This window comes from Pipra filicauda, unplaced genomic scaffold (assembly GCF_003945595.2).
Source record: "Pipra filicauda isolate LSUMZ 115617 unplaced genomic scaffold, ASM394559v2 scaffold284_size963001_pilon, whole genome shotgun sequence".
Classification (NCBI taxonomy): Eukaryota; Metazoa; Chordata; class Aves; order Passeriformes; family Pipridae; genus Pipra; species Pipra filicauda.
In genome coordinates, this window is record NW_024104403.1 from 377,307 (window position 1) to 401,366 (window position 24,060).

Sequence of the window (24,060 nt, forward strand, 5' to 3'; positions counted from 1 at the left end):
AGGGGTTTAGGAAATAGGCTGAAAGAGCAGCTCTGGGTATTTTTGAAGCCCCACAATTCACTTGTACAGCTACAAGATTTCCTTACCTCTCATCCCTCCCTTAACCACAGGTGCTTTAAAAACAAGTTTTGGGCTTTATGAGTTACTACCTACGTACTGCAGTCATCTTCCTCAGCTGGTAAGCAGCATTATCAGCTTATGGGGTTCATGTATGGAAGTGTTACACCTTAGTTGGTCTCAGCAGGCCCATTTTTCTTGCACAGATTTATGGTACTTTCTAGCAAGTTGATATGCTTGCTCTGAGCTGAAACAAATTCCCAGTGAAATCCTCTCAAGAAGAGGGAGATTTATTGGTTTTCAGCCTGACTGCACACATGTGCCCACAGGGAGCCAAAATGGGTCATAGCCAGTGAAATGCCGCCAGGGCCTGAGTGTGGGGCTGGGCACCAGGATGCTCCTGCTGCTCCTGCACCTTTGCAAGGAGGGGTAGATCAGGTCCATGCAGGATGTCAGTACTTCATCCCCACCTTGCACAGTTGTTCTTCACTGCAGGGCACCTGATGTAAAACTGACATCAGCTGTAACATAATAGTAGCTTCGAAGCTGCCACTGGGAAAGAAGAGCAAGCAGCTATTGCTGGTTGCATGTGGGTGGGCTTGGAAGCACAAGCACTTCATCCAGCAGTCCATGGCACTTTGCCCGCTGCGCATATCCAGCCAAATGAGGCCGGGGATGCTCTCAGCAGGCACCACCACGGAGTGAATTACACCTTTTCTCCATCTTGTATGTCATTGCTTTCCCTCTTTCCCCCCACCCTAACTGAAAAGACAAGTTTGGTTTTCTTCCCATGTCAGCTGCTTCCCTCCTTGACTTCTCCTGCCCCATCACTGCAGCAGAGCAGGCATTGCTGCCCACACAGCCCCACGGAGCAGGCAGGGGGTGCTGGGCTCCTGAACTCTAGCAGGAAGCTGAGGGCTGGGCTGGGCAGCAGTGGTTGGGCTGAGAGGTGGCAATCAGGGGCTGTGCAGCAGAAGATGCCCTGCATGTGCTGCCCTGAGCTGTGAAGGTCTTTTACCATGATGGGCAGTGGGGAGCAGAGGAGATGTTTGGCCTCAATGGGAAGGGAATATCCCACCCCCAGTATTGCTGACCTGGCTATCAGGACCTCAGGATTTCCATCATCTAGCTATCTATCTATTGAAAAGGTAGAGAAAAGACTATGGAGTCTATGAGTAAATGGCATCATGTTAACAAGGCAGCCAAAATAAAAGAGAACTAGTCTTCCCTTCTGCCCAGAGAGCCAAGGAAACACACTGACCAGTAAACAGCCTTGTCCTTACAATAAGGAGGATATTTCACCTGAACTTATATAAAGAAAACATTCCTAGGAGCCATTCAAAACACCACTTTATTGATGGATGTTAGGAGTTGTAAATAATGGGGCTGTGGGCGTGGGAGAAATGAGAGAAGTTATCCTCCCTCTTGCTTAATTGAATTCAACAGGAGTCATCACTGGGGGCTGCTGTGCTTTGTGGATTGTGTAATCTTCAGGGAAGACTTGAGTACAGCAAGACACACTGATTCACTTATGTAGGAGTGAATCCAGAGTAACCTGAGTCTGGGAGAGTAGATGTGGGATGCATATTTATTTCCTCAAGTGAATGAAATGAGGAAATTCTCACCTTCTCCCTCAACACATTATCAAAATCATAGGTAAACATATGCTGGTTTTGCCTTTGTATTGTAATATTTTTCATCATATTATTTCTACCACCAAAAAGTAGATCAAAGAAAACAATGTGACACAGCTGAGTGGAGTCTGGGTATCAAAACCTACATGTTTCTTAGATATGAGAAAGAATATGTGCGACCATCCTCTCTGATGAGAACATTCACTTCCCGAAGCCCCAGAGGAGAGGGGTTTCCCAGAATTATGCCTGGTGGCAAGGACACTAACAAGTGCTGGACTGAACACTGAAGATCATTCTGGTCCGAAGCTCCTGCCTGTGATGAGGCAGAAAGTGTGGGGCTGGCAAACCCCTAAAAGCTTGGGGAGCATAAACCCAAGACTTCAGCAGGGGAGAAAAACCTCACAGCTGAGGCATTGAGATGCTGCTGGCAAGGGAATGCACTGGGTGAGTGCTGAACCACAACAAAAACTGCTGCACTTTTTATAACATAATTGCGTGCTTTATTGATATACACAGTAAAGCAGTATATAATACAATAGTAAGGCATATATTTGGTGAAATTTGGTATGTTGTGAAAAAATGCAGTAAAACAGAAGTTTATAAAAATAATTAGTAAATGTTACAGTGTTGGGTGTTAAAACACAATATATTATGATATCCAAGTAATAAACCAGTACTGAGTAACGATGTAATAACATGCCATATGGTATTTATGTTTTCAACTACACTGATTATGTTTTACAGTTTAATATTTTGTCATTATAAGGAATATGAAATAATTCCCAAATTATGCTTAAAAAAGCAGCAATAAAGCTTTCAACTTTTTAAATACTTTTTGACAGACTCACTCCAAAACTAAAGTAAAACAAACAAAACAAAACCCTGATGAAAACAATCGTGCAATCTGTTTTTCCTCCATTTTTTTTCTGAAGAGAAGGTTTAACATATAAGGGGGGAAAAAAAGAAGAAACCCATTTCTCAAATCGCAATTTAAACCTTCTGCTAAAAAAGGCCATGAGAAATAGTGAGGGTTCCTATTTTAATAAAGTGTTAAAAAAAGCTCTTTATTAGGAAAGCAGAGGTTTGGGAGGATTGTACTTATTTTTAAAGATTATGAACGTTGTTATTATTTAAACGATGATACCTGGTCACACAATGGACACGTGGTGAGGATGTAACATTGTCGTACATAATTGTCAGGAACACCACAAAACCAAAGTGAGGTAGAAATAGCATGACTAGCTATGTTCAATGTTAACTAGCATTCAAAATAAAATCTTTCCCAAGTTTAATTACAATTCATACAAGAAGAGGTAACAGATTTTTTTATACTCTTGCAATATAAAGTCAGATGGTGTATTTCTATGTATTCTAAGGTAAAATTAAAAGCTGGTTAAGAAAATGAAGTGGTAAAGCTTTTGCTGACAGCACCTCATACCCAAACCAATCTCTCCCGAGCTGCAGTCAAACTGGTTAATCTGTTTTGCTACCGGTTCCTCTCTTCCTCACGTTATTGTTAATTGTGCAGGATTACTTGTAGAGAGAAAAACAGGGAAGGAGAAAGGACCAGGGTCTTTGTTTTGGTGATAAACACCTCATGGAGCAGTGTGACTACCTTCACCTGATCACCACACGCGGGCGAGAACAGCAGTAACTCTTGTGCAGCCTTTCCCAAAGGTTGCTCACAGCATTACAGCTCCTTGGGACTGGCTGCTGTAGCAGGCTGAGACACGGGACTGCGGAAAGCTCTGGTTGTACTGTCCAGAGGATCGAGGAGCTTCATGCTCATTAACAGCACTGGGAGCTGGACAATGCTCTGTGATGCTTTGAGGGGGTCAGGAGGGAACTTCTCCCCTGCTGAAGCACAGCCACAGGTACCGGACACCGAGCTCTGAAAGTTTAAACCAGTAAGGCAATTTCTACGTTCCTTTACTAACAGCATTCAGGAATTTAGTTAGCAGAGGAAACACTGGCACATAGGATGCTCATTAAATTCTTTCCTTTCTTTCTTTCTTCTGGGTTTTTTCTTTTTTTTTTTTTTTAATTAATTTTTTTTGCAGGCTCTGTCATGTAATGTGCTCTTTCATTTAATTATTGCAAACTAGCTGTGTAATTGCTAGTTGCTGTCCGAAAGCAGGACAGTAATTCATGTAATTCTTAATTTTATTGGAAAGATATGACATAACTACCTTCATTGGAAGTTCAGTTTTGTGTTTCTTTTTTTTTTTTTTTTTAAGCCAGCCCTAGTCAGACAAAACCAATGAGAAATGTAAGTTGGCCATTTTGGTGTCACTTCAGGAAATACTTTTTTTTTACTTTTCATTAGGCAAGGAAAAGAACACAGGACATGAATCTCTCTGATGCAGTTACAGAGCTGAAATGAAACTAAACAAATGCACTGCCTCAGTATATTTTTTTTTGTGTTTTTTTTAAGGGGGTTTCTATAAACAATTATTTTTATAAAGCACACTTTAGTTTACAATCTTTCATTATAACTGTTATAAATTTTTTTTAAACAACCCGAAATGCGTTCCATATAAAGAAATGGCAAGTTATTTAGCTATCAAGATTTTACATGTAGTTTTCTTATAATTTTTGTACAATTGCATAGACGTGTAAAACCTGCCATTGTTAACAAAACAGTAACAGACTTAGGAAACTACTGAAATCTACAGTATAGTACCACTACCCTTCACAAAAATATAGATTTGTTTTCTTGTAAACTCTTACAGTCTAATCCTCTTTGTAGTATGAATATTATAAAAACCATGCGGAACGCCTGAAGTTGTAAAACACATCTTGCTATTCTAACACCTTGTCGTCGGTCATCACTGTCACTAAGGTTTCCATCGCTCTTCCCAAGTCGTCTGCCATGTGGAAAAGGCTCCCTACATTGTGGCCTGAAAAAGAAATTCAAAGAAGAGGAAATTAAACAAAGAGGACATGGCAGCGTGTTGGTAGGAACATTTTACAGATCCATCACTCTCCATGTGCCGCTCGCCGCCATCCCCAGGGCAGTACACTGCAGAGCACTTTTCCCAAAAAGTGGACTCCCAGATGAGTCCAACAGGTTGTTGTTAGCAAAGGTTGCCAGGTTTGCAGTACACTTCAGCAGCAATACTGGCTTGAATGGCTATGGTAAACCATGATGACAATAAGCCATCACCCCCCACAGTGATAAAGCATCATCATTATCAATGTTCACCAAAAGCAACAATTAAGTCCATTGACATCACAGAAAAGCTTCTGACTGATGCTGAAAGTGTTTGAGCATTCAATGTTCTATCAAGGAGAAAACCAGAAACAAACAGATCAGCAGTAATTAACTAAATCATTAAACCCAAGAGCTCCCAGCAGGATACCTGCACAGACATATAATAATGACCAAACTAAGCAGCTCAGCTCATTCAATAATTTTTAAAATATCTTTTCCTTTTCAGACAGCAGTCCAGCAGAAACAAAGATGCCACAATTATCAACTAACTACTGTGCAGTGATTCACTTATACATTTCTTCTCACCCATAACCACTCTAAAGTCCTAAGATGGTATAACCAAAACCTCCTACACAGAAGTGATAAACAAACATGCAGTACAATTCTGGAGATGAAACCTGCAACTTCTTACATTTGTGTCACCACTGCTTCAATGGAAAGGAAAGGCAGCAACACTGATGGGCAGTAAGGAATGGATTCATCACAATTAGAGACCAAACAGACTTGAAGACAGGGAGATTAAATTGCCAAAAGTTGCCATTTTAGGCCCCTGGCATACCCTGTCTTGTCTCTCACTTCTGTTCAGAAGAGTGTGGGTGTCCTGCAAGTCTTCTGTCAGATTTTCAGCCTTCTATGATTGTCTCAAATACCTTCTGGCACCTCAAATGACAGAAATATCACATTTTAAACAGCTGAATCCCATCTGGAATCTCCCTCCTGAAAAAAGTATGACTGAAGACGGAATATGACACAGATCTAGTCACCATATAAGATGAGCACCGAAATCAAGGACTGAATGCTCAAGATTTCTTGCAAGGACAAAGAGGAATGAGCAGACAGAAGGTCTTAAAACAAGCAGAAGGAAATTATATTCCACACAGCACATAATTGTATTACTGAATTCATCGCCACAGGCTGATGTTGAGGCCAAACACATAAACGAGTTAAAAGAAGAGTTAGAAAATAATTGCTGAAGAAAGATTTTTTTAGATGCAAAGAAGTGCACGTGACCTCCAACTCAAGAAGACCCCTCACTGCAGTGTCAGCAACTGAACATTTATAACAAGTGAGGTATTACTAAATAAAACTGTATGTTGCTGTGGCCTGAGGGGGTTTGATTTACTCTCTGAGAGCACTTGTGACAGAGCACTTGTCTGGAAAAACACGGGAGGTGCAATGCCACCTGCCCACAACTCTGCTTCCCAGAAATGCTTTGCAGGAGCCTGGATGCTGAGTCCTCACCATGGTCACTGAGGAAGGAGCACCCAAATGAAGGAAGGACATGACCAGGGCACCCAGGAATACACCTTTCATGCAGTCTCTCTCTGTAATGTCCCAGAGCCTGACTGTTACCACTGCACACTTACATCGTGGGTGTCCCTCCTGACACAACTGTCTTCTCTGACAGGAATGAACCTTCCCTGTGTGGCAGATCAGACTCACCATCCTTTTCCGAATGCCCATATATTATGGTTTTCATGCACTATTGACATTTCTACAGTAAAAAGAGCTGGGAGTGACATTAGTTCAGCAGCATTTATGGAATAGAGAAAAATTACCTGAGAACCATTCAGAGAATCAGAGAATGGTTTGTCTTGGAAGGGACCTTAAAGACCATCTAGTTCCAACCTCCCTGCCACGGGCAGGGATGCTGTTCAATTGATCAGGTTGCTCAGGGCCCCATCCAACCCAGCCTTGAACACTTCAAGGGATGGGACATCCACAACAGGGCAGCCTGTTCCAGTGCTTCACCACCCTCTGAGAGTTTCTTCCTAACCTCTAATCTAAACCTCCCCTCTATTTAAACCATTGCTCCTTGTCCTATCACTTATCTGCCTGTATAAAAAGTCCCTCTCCCTCCCTTTTTTATAAGCCCCTTACGGTACTGGCACAATGAGGTCTCCCTGAAACCTACTCTTCTCCAGGCTGAACAACCCCAGAGGTTTTTTTCTTCTGGAAAACTACTACCACCTTCTACATTCAAATACTCTTTTTTAAAGTTGTTAGATTTTTTTTTTTTTAAATGTAGCCTTCATTACTCAAAACTGGGCTGGATCTAAATGACAGCTATTCAGCAAGCTGCCCATTCAACAGCGAGCTGTGCTATGTGTGGCACAGTTTGCCAGATATCGATACAAAGCAATACTTGCTTCTAATCTGGTGACAGTTTGCTAATTGCACTAATGCACAGAGAAACAGATGCACCAACTAGCAATTTCATCCATAAATCATTACAGTATAGCCACCCTATTCATCCTAAGCAAAAACTTGTAATTTGCTCATCACCACGACAAGTAACCGAGTATGAAAAATTCCTGACAAGTTTTGGTCAAAATATAGTTTACTTTAAAATAAATGTATCCTACCACATGTATTTTAGATGTAAGGGATAATCTCTCTCACTGGCATCATGCAGGCTGAGATCAATCCAGCAAATTACACCACAAAAAGTGAGAATCTGACAAAGTCATATGAAAGCAAGAACATATATATGGGAGATGTTTATGCAAACAGGAAGGTAACTGCCCCTGGGCTGCTCTACTTACCTGAGACTCTGACATGGCTTTATCAGAATAACCCTGGTATAACCAGAGTGAGGTTATAGCTGGCTTGCCAGCTGTGAGAGACAGGGCTGCTTGTGGGGTTATGGTCTCTCATTCAGATTTGTTGTCATCTGTTGTTTCTAGAAACAACAATGGGACTCTACAGCTCTTCAGGGTTTCCAATACCACTCATTCCCAGCTCAGGAAGAGTGGTCATCCTTTCAGAGCAACCCAAACTGCTAAACCCCATCATCAGAAAAAATTAGTATTTGTTAATACTATTTTGTTCTGTCAGAAAGAGGCAAGGTGAGAAAGGATAACTTCAACCAAAAACATATAAAAAAAGCCTTTTAGAAGTATGCCACAGTAGATACAAACTGCTAAATTGTTCAGGTAATTGAAACACAAGCCAAGAACTCCTTATGCATTCAGGAATCCCTAGGTACTTTCTGATACACAAAAATTACAGAAATGTCCAGTAATATTTTTTTCTTTGTTAAGTGATGCTGTATTTTTTAAATAACCATGCTTTGAATCCAGTCTCTCCCCTCAAAAGCTGCACAGAGACATGCTGGGTGATTAAGGAGATATGACTCCCTGTCCCCCACAACATCCACACTCCCTCTCCACACAGCTCTTAATTTCCTCTGCACAAAACCTGAACAATTTTGTGTCTTCTCCTGAGCCATCTGAGTTTACAGCTCAGAGCATGACCATAAACCACTGCTGACTGCAGTTTATGTTAATAGCTGGGCTGTAAAGTGCAGTAGCCTGGGGACCACAGTCTCCAGGACAGCCATGGGATGGCAGAATGGGCCAGAGGAGTGGATGATACAGCTGTGTCCCAGCCATACAACTGGTGGACCCTCAGCTGGGTGTCACTGCACTGCCAGTAGCTTTTTTTTGCCTCTATTGGAGAAGAGATTAACAGCCAGGTTAATCCAGACTGCAAACAGCTGAGAACAAAATATACGATAATCTCCTGGTACTGCATGTGCAAGGAATGCACCCCTTTCTGTAATGTCTGTTACCTAAATAAGGGCTCAGAATTCACTGGCTGTTTCCATAGAGCTCTGCTGCTTCTATTGAATGCTGCTTACTGGCTCTCTCCAATACTAAAAACATAGGACATTGACATTTTTAATTAAGAAGCAAATGAGAAAAATACTGTCCTAAAAGCACTTAGAAAAATACGGATCAGTTCTCCATTATTATTCATATTTCTAAAGTAATGCCATCAAAGAAAGTATTAATTACTTTTTTTTTTTTTTTTTTTTTAAACACTAAAGCTGAAAAAGTCTTCTCCGTGCTTGGGGCACTAAAAGGTTGAAAAATGCTGCTGTGAAAGAAAAAAACTAGCACACACATTGAAATGCAGCAATAAAGCTCAAAATGGACATGGACAGTATTAACTTCAACATATAAAAACCACAGCTGCATTTGCTTGGAAAGCAGAAGACACCTATTTCTGTAGACATTAACTACATCACTTCTGGTCACACATAGAATGATGTGTTTCACATTTGCTGAATTTGCTTTAGAGATTCTAACAGAATTAAGGCCCGTGGGTGGGGGCACAGTAATGGAATACCAATGTTATCCTACAGCTTGTCAGAGAAATATATGTGGAGCATTCAGACTGGAAAGAGTGGATAGAAAGTAAATTAAGAAACCCCAACACAATGCAGGGCCTTTTTCAGCATCACAGATTTCTAACCCTTCCCTGACAAAAGAAAAATCCTTCCTGTTGGTCGTTTGGATTTTGATACCCTTATTCATACTGAGTAATGATACCAAATCCATGGGATTACACATGAAGACAATACCTAATGTGAGTAATAAGATCAGAACTTGGCCAGGTGGGTTTAAAACCACATGATCTGCCTTTGCACAAATAGATTCACACATAGTACAAAAGCTGTCCTATACCTTAGCTCATACTTCATAAGTAGGTGGACAATTGAGTTATATATTCAGCTCTGCAAGTTGCTAAGGCTCCTCTGGAACAGTTAGTGAGCACAAACTCAGCGGGAGAGTGATGAGTGATTCACTCAAGTCAGATTTTCAGGGTTAAGCTGCTGGAATCTGACTGGGTAGAACACGCCAATTTTTTTTTTTTTAATTAATTGTACCAAGTGCGCCCTCTGCATCAGAAGCTTTTTTTGAATAATATGCATAATTATGAATGAGGATAGTGGAAATCAATGTCATGTTTTGCTGAATTGGAGAAAAATTCTCAGTGTATGAGCCGAGAAAATGCAGGGCTTAATGTGAAATAATTTACATAAAATTTCTGGACTGGTGCAGTCTGTTGATGTCATCCCAAGCACTCTTTTTTGATCCATATGAGAGGACCAGCCATTTGAAGACAGACTTAATCTGTACCAAAGATCTTACACCTCAAAGTAGCTGGACCTGTCCCAGCTCCTACAGCCAATGCAGAGAACCTCGAGGCATCACATCAGGACAAATCCTGGCTTTCCCAGGGTAGCTTGTCAGTGGCTGGGGGTTCACAACAGCTCTGCTAAAAACCCCAGTGCAGTGTGTTTCCATGAGCCCGTCCCTCTGCACCAGCAGAAGTTTGGAAACTGGGTTACCTTTCAATTTCTGCCTCATCCACACGGAACACCTTCTGTGTGGGAAAGGTCATTTCACAGATACTGCAACTGCACTCAGGCAGTCTCTGAATATTTTGTCTTTAATAATAATTTTTGCTAGAAATTAAACTTTCAAACGTTGTATCTGGTTGGCAAGTGAAGAGCAGCTTCACAGAGGAAAAATCAAGGCTCTCTGGAAATACTTTCAAAGGTGCTGTGACAACACAGCGCAAAACGTTTCCCTCCGTTAATGAGCAGTGACACACAAATTCCAAAACCTATTTTGCATCAAACCAACCATGTCCAAAGTGCACAGTGAAAACCATCACCCATTTGCATTGCTCAATACAACACTGTGGAGCTGGTGAATGTTAGTAGCATTCTTCATTCTGCAACAGTACACCAGGAAATTAAAACACCTGAATCTCTCATACCTCTCAACTCTCACTATTCTAAAGGAAAAGAAAAAAAACTGTTTGGTAACTGGAGATGATAGTTGGTACATGGGCACATATATGTAAATAAAACTGTGATTATGTAAGCAGAACAGCAAGAGACATGGGTCTCCCTGTTGCACTTACATACAAGAGCATCAGAATATGTCAATGACTGCAGTGTATTTGCTGACAACATTTATCACTCAGAGGCTTAATTTCAATGTATTATTTTCTCCTCCCCATTTCTGATTTTCCACCTCTGTGAGGATGTAAGAAAATGCAGAGCCCTGAGCTGACATTGTTTCCATTGAAAGTTGAGAGGTACACTACTGTCACAGCACACATGGGGAATGCACTCAGCAAAATCAAACAAAATCCAAAGCAAAATAAAACCACCCCCAACCCTCACCAAACCCAAGCAAACCCGTGCTGTGTCACACGCATGCTGGGCACAGAAAGCAAGCTGTGACAAACAGAAGCCATGGCAGTGAGCCTGCGTCTCACTAACCTCTCTCACTGGCTTTCCAGGGGCATTTCTTCCTTTAGGAACAGAGAGAGGAAGTGGAATACATATCAGAAAAGAAAGGGAAAAAACCACACATGAACATATATTTTATACTGTAAGAGACACTTCAATTTCCATTTAGATATTTAATATTAAATAAAAATGCATTTCTGCTTAAAGAAAGACTGAAAGTGCACTGAAATCCACTGATGATTCTGACCTGATTTATTCAACAACAGTCCTGTCACCTGTGGCTTGGTTTAACCTCACAAAACACTTGAGAAAACCACCAGCCCCAACTTATAGGCTTTTCAGTTGAGAATAAGGATTGCAGAGAAGATTTGAATTCACTTTCTGAGCATCCTATTTCCTCGAGTATGTTTGGCAATCAGTGTAAGCAGTAAAATAATTTTTCTCGATGTCAAATTAATTTATCCAGGCATTTTACATTGCATTATGTCCTATATACATTGAGGTATCCATTAATAAATATACACATATGTGTACACGCACACTTATTTTACACTTAGAGCTGTACACTGGAAAACAACATGCTCACATTCAAGATAAATATATTCCAAAATATGTTCGGAACATGCTGATCTGCAAGCATGGTAAAACTGAAGGGACAGAGGGAGAGAGAAAAAAAAATCAAGGAAAAAGGGAAAAAAGGGAAAGCAGCATCAGGTTCAAGAACTGCCAAAATGGAGGAGTCAATAATGGGTTTATCTGAAAAGATATTCCTAAGAAGCCTTCATGGAAGCCACACTTTGATCACGCTGATTCTTCTCAAACACTTCCCATAGCATATTTTTTTTTAAACAAAGAAAGCCAGGTGTCAATCAACAGCAAACACTCCCTTCCCAACACACAGCCAGTGACAGTAAGAGGCTTGCTGTCTCCAGAAGCAGTGTCTCACTGTCACTGTCACATCACCGCCCGCACTGGCAGGGCCAGACTTGCAGTCTGAGGTGAGAAAGTCACTGTGGTAGATGCTGTTCAAGAAAGAGGATGATCTTTGCCCCAGAGCTGCTGGAAAAGATGTAATTGTAAGCAATGTATGAGACAACAGGGATAGAGACAGATACCTATGGGAGAACATTGTGGTCACAGTAACCTAATTGCTATAGAGTTTTTCACTAGGTATGGAAGCCTGCAGGAGAAGGGAAGGAAGGCAATAAATAGCTTTGCAGATATTTTACAAGTTGCAGAACAAGGGTCAACAGCAGAACAGAGCTGGGCAGAGGCAGGAAAGCAGAGGAGGAGAGGGCAGAGGAAGGGAATGGCATCACTGACCACCATGGGCCAAAGCCATGGTTCAGCCACAAACTCCAGGCAATGGAAAGGGCTGGGGCAGCCTCTGAAGGCCTGGACAGCTAAGGTTACCATTCCCTTCCTGCCCTTCTCCCTCTCCCCAGCAGCACACTTATGATTAGAAATGACAATAACAGGTTTGATAATAACATGCTCTGCATGTGTGTGGGTTTTTATTCTGCTCCTCAGCGGAGCCTGGACTCTGGTGAAGTCTGTACCAAACATGCTGGTGGTGCACAGAGGCACCAGGGTTTGATGGCCAGGAGAGGTATCCCTTCACTAAGGACTCCACCTTGTTAGACCTGCCTAACTCTCTAGGACTTACACACGTGCCTACAGAGCCTGAGACCTCCTCTGGCACTTTTATCAGGAGTCATGAATTCCCTAAAAAATGCCTTCTGGGAGGGAATCTCTCACCAATATAAATCATGCAACAGTAAATCCTTGAAGATGTAAAATCCACTGCATGCTTTGGTCATCTGAGGAAGAGCCCCAGAGTTTAGGTCAGCAGGTGGTCTAGTTGAGGACTCCAAGGAACTGCAGCCTGGTACAGCCTGGTGTGCAAGAGTCCTGGGGCAGGAATGAGATCCAGCAGGTGACTGTTTAGCTTGGGTCAAGAAGAGAGAAGGAACTCTCCACATGTAAAATACTGGATCCTTCTGGAGGTCTTAAGAAATGCCTACCTGCCTGGACAAGCACCACCAGGTGCAGCTACACAGTGTTTAATTTAAATCTACGTGAGACAGAGTGGATTCTGCTTGAAAATGAATGCATTTAAAGGTAACTGGGACAGCTCAGCACCACACAAAACAGCTGGTGAGGACAGTCTGTGGTGAGTAATCAGCCCTAGAATTTGTTAAATGCAAAAAAGAGCAGTGCTACTACGGTAACAGCTAATTTCTACTGGAGGAAGATTAAAAAGGGTTTAATGGATTTTACGTTATTTCCTTCTTTGCATATGAATGAATGTGTGTTTCTAAGTTTTAAGGCAAAGAGCATGGTTTGGCATAAATTGCAGAGGAAAAAGGTTGTCTATACTGCTGCAGTTCTGAAAATTTGTGTCCTATAAGGCATCAAAATACTGATACGTAATCCATGGGTGCCTAATTATCTATTATTCCTGCTCAAATCAAGACTTCCTGCTCCTAAAAAATAGAAGAGTTTTTCTTTCTTCTTCTTTTTTGGAAAGCTACATGACATTGTATCACAGGCAAAGGTACACATTTGGGCATTATAAAACATGAAAGACCTAGTCCTCCCCCTCACCACCCCATCTGCAGCTCTAGAGGCTCAGCCAGATCAGTACTGTTGTACCACGGGGAGTGATGAGGGATCTCAGTCACGCAGGCTCACTGCTGTGGGATGCAGGACCACAGCACAGACAAGGTGATACAATCCAGAAGGGGCCAGGATATCTCAACTGGAAGAATATTTCCAGAATACCCCACAGTATAAACTCCAGGGTACTCTTCCACTGATTCAGTAAGGTGTGAAAAGTGTGTATTATCTTGCTGTCACAATAAGAGAAACTGCATTATTTGCAGTGCTGAAAGTTGCTAGTTCCACTTAGGACATTAGTCCCCCTCATAACAGAGCCTGGCTGACGCAAAAGTGAGAGGAGAAAATGTGACTGGTGTGTTTTAATGTGACTGAGATAAAAATAAAAACTTCTAAAAAAATGGCGCTATTCTTAGTGTCACTCATTTATTGCTGTGGGGTCTTGTAATTTCACTGCACAAGACCACATCTGTGTTAAGCAATACCACACTAAACAGTAAGTGAATACTGATCTCTTTCCAAATGTTTTCAAGTTATGTCATGTTCTCTTAGCTCTTTTAAGCCATCATGGTCTCATTTCTAACCACTTCTTGGCTCCCACGTCTTCATTATTCCCCAGCAAGGGCCCTGCTGGGGAAAATCCAGCAGGGCCTGGAATCTGGGAAGTGCTCTCACCAACTTCAGTGAGCTCAAGAACTTCTGCCCCTAAATTCCTCTCTGAATATCATTCACAGAAAGCAGTCACCATGGAACTACAACTGCAAACCTCAGCCTGGTCCACCATGAGATCCACCAGAAGCGGTACAACTTTTCTGTCCTCAGTGCTGCAGGAGAGATGAATTTGGCTTTAAAAATACTAGCCTGCCAATCTTGCTTTCTAACTGTGAACCAGTTCCCTGGAGATTTAGTAGTTTGGGCACAAATACAGCGTGAAAATGTTTTCCTCTGTGGCCCATTATCAAGCAGGGTCAAATAAACCACTGAGGTGGTATTTAATGGTAGATTTCCACTAAATGTCAGACCTCTGGCTTTGACATCTGTTTTGAGTTAGCACAGCAGCTGTTTGAAGCAGCTGCAGCAGTTGTGAATTTGCTGGGAGCAGCAAAGTAAAAGAGGAATGGATGGGAAACCTTGTAGATTAAAAGGAAAGAAAAATTCCTTAAGGACAGCAATCATCAGGTATTCAGCAGAATTTCTCTCCAGAAATGAAACAGCTTTCGGCACCAACAGCCAGCTACGCAAGGAGTATGGAGGTCCTGTGCTCCTTAGGAAATGCCAAGAACTGCCAAAAGGTTAAACTGAAGAGACAACAAACAAAACCCCTATAAAAGGTATATAGTACACAAGCTATTGCAGCTGAGATCTAAAATACATTCAAAATGATGCTATGAAGCCTTGATGCCCTTTTAAAAACAACACTATGCAGCAAAAGCTTGGAAAATATCTTAATCATAAGGAATCTATCTCCAGGTGAGTGACAATTAATTGCTACTACATTTTACTGCTTTGTTTCAGAAGTTCAAAATAAGAGCCTGCTTTCCAGCCTGAGCAAATCTTACTCTTCAGGTGCTTTTAACAGTATTTAGACTAAATATTTAGCTGTTAATTTGTATCCTGTAATGCTCAATTACACATCTGTGCACCCAAGCACAGAAATTCAGTCCTCTTCTCTCTTCACTGCTTATTCAACTCTGAACCTTTCTCTCACAACCAAAGCTTCCAGAGTTCAGTTTGCTCTTGTCACGTTGTTCTGCACTCCTCCAAGTTGCTGTTCTCCTACTGGCAATAGGACATCCAGAATCATGTCCCTGATTCAAAAGGCGTGTCACTCTCTATGCTGTGACATGCTGGATATTCAGCTTGAAATTTAACATGCTTGTTGTTACAAGCCACAAAGAAACGACATTTCATAGAATCATTAAGGTTGAAAAAGACTTTTAAGATCACTGAGTCCACCCCAGCACTGCCAATTCCACCACTAAACCACGTCCCACATCTACCCATCTTTTAAATACCTCCATGGTCGTTGACTCCACCCCTTCCCTGGTAAACCTGTTCCAATGCTTCACAACTCTTTCCCTGAAGAAATTTTCACTAATATCCAATCTAAACCTCTCCTGGCACAACTTTAGGCCACTTCCCCTTGTCCTATCACTTGCTACTTGGGAGAAGAGGCTGACCCCCAACCTCACTACAACCTCCTTTCAGGGAGTTGTAGAGAGCAGTAAGGTCTCTCCTGAGCTTCCTTTACTCCAGGCTAAATAGCCCCAGCTTCCTCAGCTCCTGTATCACAACCCATTTCTGAATGTCACACTCAGATGATTGTGTTTCTTGCATTTGACAGTTTTTTAATTCTACTTAATAAGAAACAATATAATAAAATGTATTCCTTATGGATCTGTGCTCAATGCTTGTTTGGTTTTATTGTTCTGTTTCCAAAATACCTACTTGAGGTAGGTATTCCACCTATACCTTGAGATTCTATCCAAGTTGTAATGGAAAGGAACAAAATTTGACTTGCACCACACCTGAGTCCTCACACTCAGCCCTTTTCTCAGGCTGCTTTGCCAAAGTGCTTTCACTCTTTTGCAACTACATTTCGATCTTTTATTATAGATTAGAAACCTGAGACCAGATTTGTACCTCTCAACAGCAAAAAGGTTCCTGATTCAGTAGTTTGTTGAGACCAGTCAACTCTGCTTTCTTTTCTTTTTACTGCAGTCTTGTAAAATATAAGTCAGATCCCTGATGCCTCTGGAATCTGACTGACCTCAGCATCCTTCATGTCATAGTGAAGGTTTACATGAGGTTGAGGCAGAGCAGGTGGGGATGTGAGCTTTGTGTATGTGGGGATCAGCTGACTATAATTTAATCGTTAAAACTGGAACAGAAGAAAACTCCAGTAACAGAAGTTTGCACGAGATCTCACCAAAATCAACAGTCAGTAGCCCTCTGCATCAACCAATGAATGGAAATCCATCTGCACTGTTTGTAGGATGAACTGTTTCTTACAGAGAGCCTATTCAGACCACTCCTATACCTCAACCAAAAATAAAAACACAAAGCTGGCATTCATGCAAATGCATCAAAAGATACATGAAGAACAGAGAAACCTAACTGTTCAAGTTTGGTGAATATTTTAACACATGGGCTATCTACATCTAGACAATTATGCAAGATCTCCTAAATACAACATATTTACACAAATGATGGTCACTGATAAGAAAACTGCCTGTTGCAACCTCGTGTACACAGCAATTTTAAAAATAAGTCCACTTTTACCTTCATATGAAAGATTTTTCATCTGTTGTCTCTCATAATTAATATTGAGACAAACTGAGGTCTGGACATATGACTTTTTCACATAATGTTGAGATGAATACAGTTAATTTATTGGCTTGGATTTTCTTCCACAGGATCTTTCTAAATGATTCCATCTTTTGATCTATAGCATGAGATCTTATACGGTTTTTCCTGCCTTTTTTTCCATTGCTCATGGGTGATGTCTGGTGAGAGCTGAGTTCACTTTGAAATCAAAGGATGGAGAAAATTTAACTCCACTGAAGGTCTAGTACAATGGTTAATGCATTTCTCTGCTGAAGAAGAACCTCTGGGTGATTTGTGAAACCTGTGCAAAAGGCCCTGTGGAAAGTCTATGCCCCTACTGAAATCCATTTTACAGGCTGCCAATAGACACTGTGACTTTCTCTTGCCAAGAGATTTATGTCTGAGCCTTCCTTCACAGCAACAGGCACAATCCCAAACTTCCCACCTCCTGCTAGGAATCTAAGCCATTTTTCTTGGCATCAGAGTATTTTCTCTGGGCTCAGAAAAGAACTTCTTAAATGAAAAAAGGTTGAACAAATAAATCCCCGTAACACAAACTGATTATCTTTAGCAAACAACAGGAGTGAGCAAAATGGAAACAAGTGAAAGAAATGTTGTGGCTGTACATACAAGTGCAGCCCACACTGCACAAACAAGCAGTCCACTCATTTTTACTCCATCCCTCTGGACCCAAGTTCTACATGATTGAGAACTTTGACTTAGAACTTTAATATTATTCCACATCAGATTCTTCTTGGAGAAAGATAAGGAAGGACAGAAGAAGAATGTGCTAAGACATGTAATGAAAAATAAATCAACAAGGGGACTGACCAAAAAGGAAAAAAGCCGTGAGAAAAGGAACATGACAAAAAAGAAGCAAAGAAAATGCTCAGAGAAGAAAGCCTCATACAGACATTTTTTCATCCACATATCTAGCAAGAGCTACCTGTGGAGGCAGCTTAAGCTAAAGGAGGAGCAGGCTGCTCCTCCACTCTAAACAAGACAGGTTTCTCTATAGCTATTGTTAAAATGAAAACAAAGAGCAGCAAAAAAACTGATACCAAAACACAACCCCCTGAAAACATCAAGGAACAGAAAGCACTTTTATCTTCTTCCCTCTCATCTGCCACGGGCAGCAGCGCTCACCTCTGGAGCTGGGGAAGGAGTTGTTCAGCTGCTCCATCACTTCCTCCAAACCTGTGCTTGTGTCCTGGGGAGGGCTGAGCAGCTCATCCTCACCTGCAAAGCAAATCCACACCATTGCCTGAGAGACAAAACCCTTTGCTAACAGTTTGCTATTGCATAAGTCCTTCACAAAGCTAAAGCTGTCCATTTAATAAACATATTTTCTGCTTAGCATACAATCAAAATTTCAAAGGTGAATTTTGTTGACTGTTATGTGTCTCTTTCCTTATAAGGATATCAGTGAAATTAAACAATGAATTTGAAATAATTAATGCTGATTTTAATTTGTAAAAAGAGATTTAAGAAATAATCTACTCTGGTAGAAGAAGTAGGGTAAAATGTCTGCTAGGAACATTTAGTTCCATAAATGACACTCATCGTTTCAGCTTCTCTTATTCTATTAATGGAAAAAGAAATTGCTGTTGTGAGTGCTGCTGTTGAGCAGCTTTCTAATAGTGCTGGATTCATGTTGGCACTGCTTTGCCTAGCTGCACAAATCAGTAGAAACCCAGATTCACATCTGCATCAGTATTAATATTTCTGACAGTTTAATTGCATCAGATTGGTGCTCCAAGAACACTCAATTGTACTGTAAAAGGGTTTAGCAGCAGTTTAATAAAGCAAAATACATTTCTCCCACTGAATAATTTCTATAACCTGATTATAGGGCAGCATCTTAATGGGAAATTCAATACACTTTATTTTTACTGGAATTCTTTTGCTCATGGTTTCATATAACTAAAATCCACATGTTGTTTTTACTGTATGCCCTAGCCTCCAATACAAATAAAGCATCTGGAAAGGAATACACCTAACGGATATACTTTGAAATGAGATTCTCCTTTTTTGCTAGATGTCTTTTATCCCCATTAAAACACAAAAGTAATTTTGCCTGCTGTAATAACCACAATTTTGAAAACAACTTAATGACCCTTTATTCTAACATGCCTCGCCCTACTCAAGTAATAAACTCTGATTTTCTGTTAACATTTTTGTTCTTTAAACATTGAGGTGCTCCATGCTAGTGGAAAACCTAGAAAAAGGGATACTAAAGGAACACTTCAGGGCTGCCTATATTTAGGCCAGGAGTTTCACAAGAGTTATTACTGACCAAGAGTGATTTCTCCCACTCCACTACAAGAGGTGGGGTAGAGTGTCTGCAAGAAGCACTTAATTCATATAAATGATAGTCTTTGTATCAGCTTCTTTTATTCCATTAATGGTCTAAAAATAGCTGCTGAGACTGCTTGCAGTTTGTTCAGCTTTCAGCTGGTGCTGGGTTCACACAAATCAACTCACACCATGAGTTACTTTCACATCACTGACGGAGGTGTCTTAGCAAAACTAATGTCCTTCCAGCCTTTGCTGGATGTCAGGGTGAAAACTCAGAGCAAGATCTTGCTGCTTCTACCCTGAGGTAGAGGCTGAGGATTTTATCAGCCCACAGAAAGCCTCCTGGCCCTAAAGAGCAGAAGAAGAAGGAGGTGGTTCTGCTGTCCTGGTCAAGGATAATTGAGGATAGGTACTGATTTCCAAATGTCCTCTTAAGTGCTGACACAAACCAAACTGTGTTGACCTTCAAAAATGCTGTATCTTTTATTTAAAATGCGTTATTTTTATTCTTTTCCTTATTTGGATGACTTTCCTGAGCACTTCCTTGTAAATGACAAAATTAGACATCAGCCAAGCAACCTGACAAAAGTAAAGATACCTTCGGACCTCAACCTCCTCTCTTTAGCCAAAACAGCCTTCCCCATTTGTGTTCCTACAAAAGGCTTAGAGCTGGGTGAGTGTCAAATATTCTGGTGGCAGCTGAATGAAATGAAGTTCAGCAACAGCCTCTTGCTTCACAGGCCTCAGAAAACCTCCTCCGCTGCTACATTGCTGGGAGAGAAAGACCAAAGACAGGGACTTTCCCATTAGGACTCTATAAGAAGAGCAGCAAAACCTTTCCACTTGCCCAGCTGTATTTCAGGAATACAGGAATAAGCTCTTCTATTCGTAAGTTAGGATTTGAGTGGGTCACAGCTTTTACCAAATGGACAACACTGCTGGTGGAAAACCTTTCACAGTCATCTCTCCCTGGGAAAGCAGAGAGACAGAAGTGCAGCAGGTCTACATTCAAAGAAAAAAACAACCAACATCTAATTTTGAAGAGAAAAACATATAAAAGCTACCACTACACTACCTCATTACCTAAGAGACCTAGAGAAGCTCAGTCTTTTCTCAGAAAGGATGGCTCCCTCATTTTCAGGCACGTGCTTTCTGCATGGGAGCATTATTTATATCACTGCTCTGCTTCCCTTCACAACTCAAGAGTATTTTAAGCCATGCTTCAGAAAACTCTCAGACTAGCAAGCAAAGCCTTCTGGTGTGAAAGGAGACTCGACAAACTGAATTAGCTGCGGTTTGTTAGCTCGGTTAGTAATTCTTTTTACAAGCTCCACTTCATGTTGCCAACAGCGTGTCTTTGCTGAGTCTCAATACAATCATACTGATAATGCCTCAACATCTCACTGTCCTTCCATATATCAGCTCCATCGGAAAAAAATCAAATAAAGTCACGTCTAAATATTTCCTTTAAAAAGTTTCAGCAGTTTATATGACTCTATCATGTTAATTAATTAATTCCAGTCTTGCAAGTTAAATGGGAAAGATTTTATATTGAGTCAAATGAAAAGAAGTACATTATTGTATTTTGTCCTACTATAGGATGACATAAGAAACTACAAACTACAAGACTTCTAATAAGATGGCTGGGAACCACTGCCTTCCTATCTTTTCCTGTGTATGTTAATTAACATATTTTATGTGATGAAATTCATGACATTTCTTCAGAAAGCTGATGCAAATTACTCCACTGATACATTCTGTCTCTCTGTGTATGCCATACATAGGAAAATATTTCCTCATTGGTAATACGACTAATGAAAAGTCCAAATGAAATTGCTGTTACCTGTGATTGTAACTCTCACCCCCAGGATTTCACTTAAGCATTCCTAAAAGTACAATTTATTTCACATTTTTTGTTGCAGGGCATACAAAATCCATCTTGCTTGATACTGGCACAGGCTGACACTATTGCTTACACTTGGAATAGAAGAAATATCCCCCAAAAAGCTGCATTTCCACCACAACAGCACTTGAGACACAGCAGAATGTCCCCTCCCATTCAACCTCTCACTGCCATTGACATTTTCACTAACAGCAGTTAAAAGCAAAGCTCTCACTTAAGTCTCTCTCTAATACATATTAAATAAATTTCTGTGTATGAAGCTGAATATTATCATCACACTTGAAACGTTATCCTGTTGAAGTAATGTAAGTGCATTTGTTTAAAGATGATGCAACGACTGATTGCTTTCTTTACTAGCAAAAAATCCTTACTGCTTGGTAATAAATACTTCCTAATTATGTAACAGATAAGAAATCAGGAAAATGTTACAGAGCAGTTACTAAAATCACCAAAATAATAATTCCAGCCTCTAGCTACAGAATATTATTACCTAATCTTACTCCACAACTCATTTGATGTTCATTATCACATCTGATGTGGTATTTAGAAAAGACACTAGATGAGCACTGCCTGTAAGTGACAGTTCAATCCTACTGATTGAGCCACAACATATTAAAAATAAGATCACGTCAGTTAACACGGGGATGACTAATAATACACTTAGTCTCCTAGCCATAATTAATACTATGTACATTTAAATCAGTCATGCTTAATAACGGAAAGTCAGTTTGAATAAAATAGCTAGCTTTTCAGTGATATTTGTTTTCAGAAGTCAAGCCCTGGCTAAGCTTTGCGTTTAATGTCAAAATATCCAAGCTACTGTGTGCATCACGATCAAAAGCAAAAGCCTGAATCATAATGAACATGTAAATAGCCAGATGACATCGAAGACCATTGCAAATGCCTACTTCATCCTCATTTGAACTAAACAGAAGCCTATTTTCCATGTTTAAGGAATTTTTTTCTGGAAAATGGGACTATAATTATGTTTTATGACAATCTGAACTTTGTTATCTTACCCATAGTTTCTGAAGTCTGGCTGCCAACTACACGAAGAAGCATTGGCTGACTGCTGCCTGACCTCTGCAAAGAGGTAGAAGGAGATGATAGTGTTGTACCATTCACCTTGGCATCCGCCTGTGGCTGAACATTGGAAAAAAAAAAAAGAAGAGGTTGTTATTAACAACTCACTATTTCATATCTCTGTAATTTTTATTTATTCCATGAATACACACAATTTTCTATCTGTTTTTAAGTAAATATATCCATGCAACCAATGGATTTGAATTCTGAACAGAACAAGAAAGAAGACCAAATAAGAACACTGAAACCTCATTTCACATTCTCACTTGCAGCCGGTAGAACAATTTAATATTTTTCTCTGACTAGCCCAAACAGATAGGATTTCTTGGTATGTTGTTATTGATAATGCTTCACATTTGGAGAATGACTCTACAAAGACTTAGAAGAAATGCCTGAGGACTCACCTGCTCCAGCAGCTGCCTCAGCCTGTGCAGCTGTGATTCCAGCTGTTTGTTGTGATCCTCCAGGATCTGCATCCTGGCTTCCAGGCGGCCCTTGTGCTGGCGAAGCAGCTTGGCTTCTGCAATGAGCTCAGCATCCCGGGGGCTTTGCGGAGAGACCGGCATCATCTCCGGCGGGGACGGCAGTGGAGACAGTCCTTTGTGGTCATGCTGCTGCTTCAGACGGTCATACTCTGCTTGCAGGTTTCTGTTGGGAAGTGACAAGGAGGCCAAAGCTTTATGAAGCCGAACAGGCAGGTGCAGAGGATCACAAGGCACCTCCTCTCGTGTAGTGTGATGTGTTTAATTCCCGGGGGGCAGAGGCTCACCTGCACCACCTGCCTTTCCTTCTGCTGAATCCACACACATGGGCTTACACCTTGCAGATCTGCATGGATCTGGTATTGTACAGACCTGTGATGAAACATTGCCTAAAGGCTCTCTCTGCAGCACCAGAAGGCTGGCTGGACTCCAGTCACCCTCCAGCAGCCCGGGTACAGCGTGTTCTGGGCTAAGCCCTCCCTCCGCTTCCCGCGCTTTATCCTTCCTAGCAGAAGTCGGACTGCCCCTGTTCACTTTCACGCATGACTACACCCGAGGAGTAATTAGTGCTAAAAGAGGACTTTGAGTGATCAAAGCACTTCACAAACACTAACCAAAGTGGGTGCCACCTGGCCAGCCTATCTGTTTTACAGATGAGAAAGCTCAGAGAGGCAGCCACACAAAAAGTCAGAACAGAAAACACAGAACTCTGCTGTCGTCAGTCAGGTCACATCACTCTTCTCTCTTCATACCTGCCACTGCACTTCCAGCCTACGGCTAAAATTATCAACTTAAGATGAGAAAAAGAAAAATCAGAGAGCCAACCTGTTAAATCAAACTGCACTAACTTTCGGGGCTATAATTTCCATCTTCATTTGGAATGTACTGCTGGGAGTGATGCAGTCTACTGTAACTTTATGGCACTGCTAAGCTTTTTCTTTCATTCTGTAAAGATCCAATTTTTCCTCCAGTAAAACACTCCATAGATTAATATGATCTATAGCAGTCCACATAAAAAAAAACCTAACAAGCAGGAAGAGCATGTAAGGTAAGAAAGTGAAACCTTGTTAGGGATAACACAGTCCAAAGCTGCAAAAAAAATAACTTGTAGCAGAAACTTCATAAGCAAGGGAGGCCTAACAAACTGCACTGGGATTTTGTTGCTGTGATGTTCCTCTACAGCTTCCCAGAGGGGGGAAAAGCAGCTCAATGCTCTGGTAACTGCTTACTCATCACAAGCAGTGACCCAGATTTTAATTTTTCCAACTCGCTCTTATTTGAGGTTGTGAGAAAAGGCACCTTTTGCCAGTTCTGCCTGCAAACCACAATGCACACTGACAGTTTGGTCTGGAAGCTTAATAGCACCTCAGAAACCTCCCAGTAAACTT

At 41.1% G+C, this 24,060-nt stretch overlaps 1 protein-coding gene across 9 annotated transcripts in view; it reads right to left on the bottom strand.

The window, feature by feature from the left end:
* Positions 1-2,168: 2,168 nt before the first annotated feature.
* Positions 2,169-24,060, bottom strand: part of LOC113989701 (dystrophin) — a 553,659-nt gene continuing 531,767 nt past the window's right edge. For 4 of the 9 annotated variants that reach the window (XM_027724569.2, XM_027724544.2, XM_027724595.2 and 1 more), the window contains 4 exons: positions 22,595-22,838; positions 22,127-22,250; positions 18,053-18,145; positions 4,015-4,591 (listed from right to left, as the gene is read on the bottom strand). In XM_027724569.2, the coding sequence (XP_027580370.1) occupies positions 4,494-4,591; positions 18,053-18,145; positions 22,127-22,250; positions 22,595-22,838 (559 nt within the window). In that variant the 3' untranslated portion in view covers positions 4,015-4,493. Of the gene's footprint in view, positions 4,592-10,990; positions 11,023-18,052; positions 18,146-22,126; positions 22,251-22,594; positions 22,839-24,060 lie in introns of all 9 variants that reach the window. The other 5 variants (XM_027724552.2, XM_027724609.2, XM_027724603.2 and 2 more) reach the window with 3 other exon arrangements.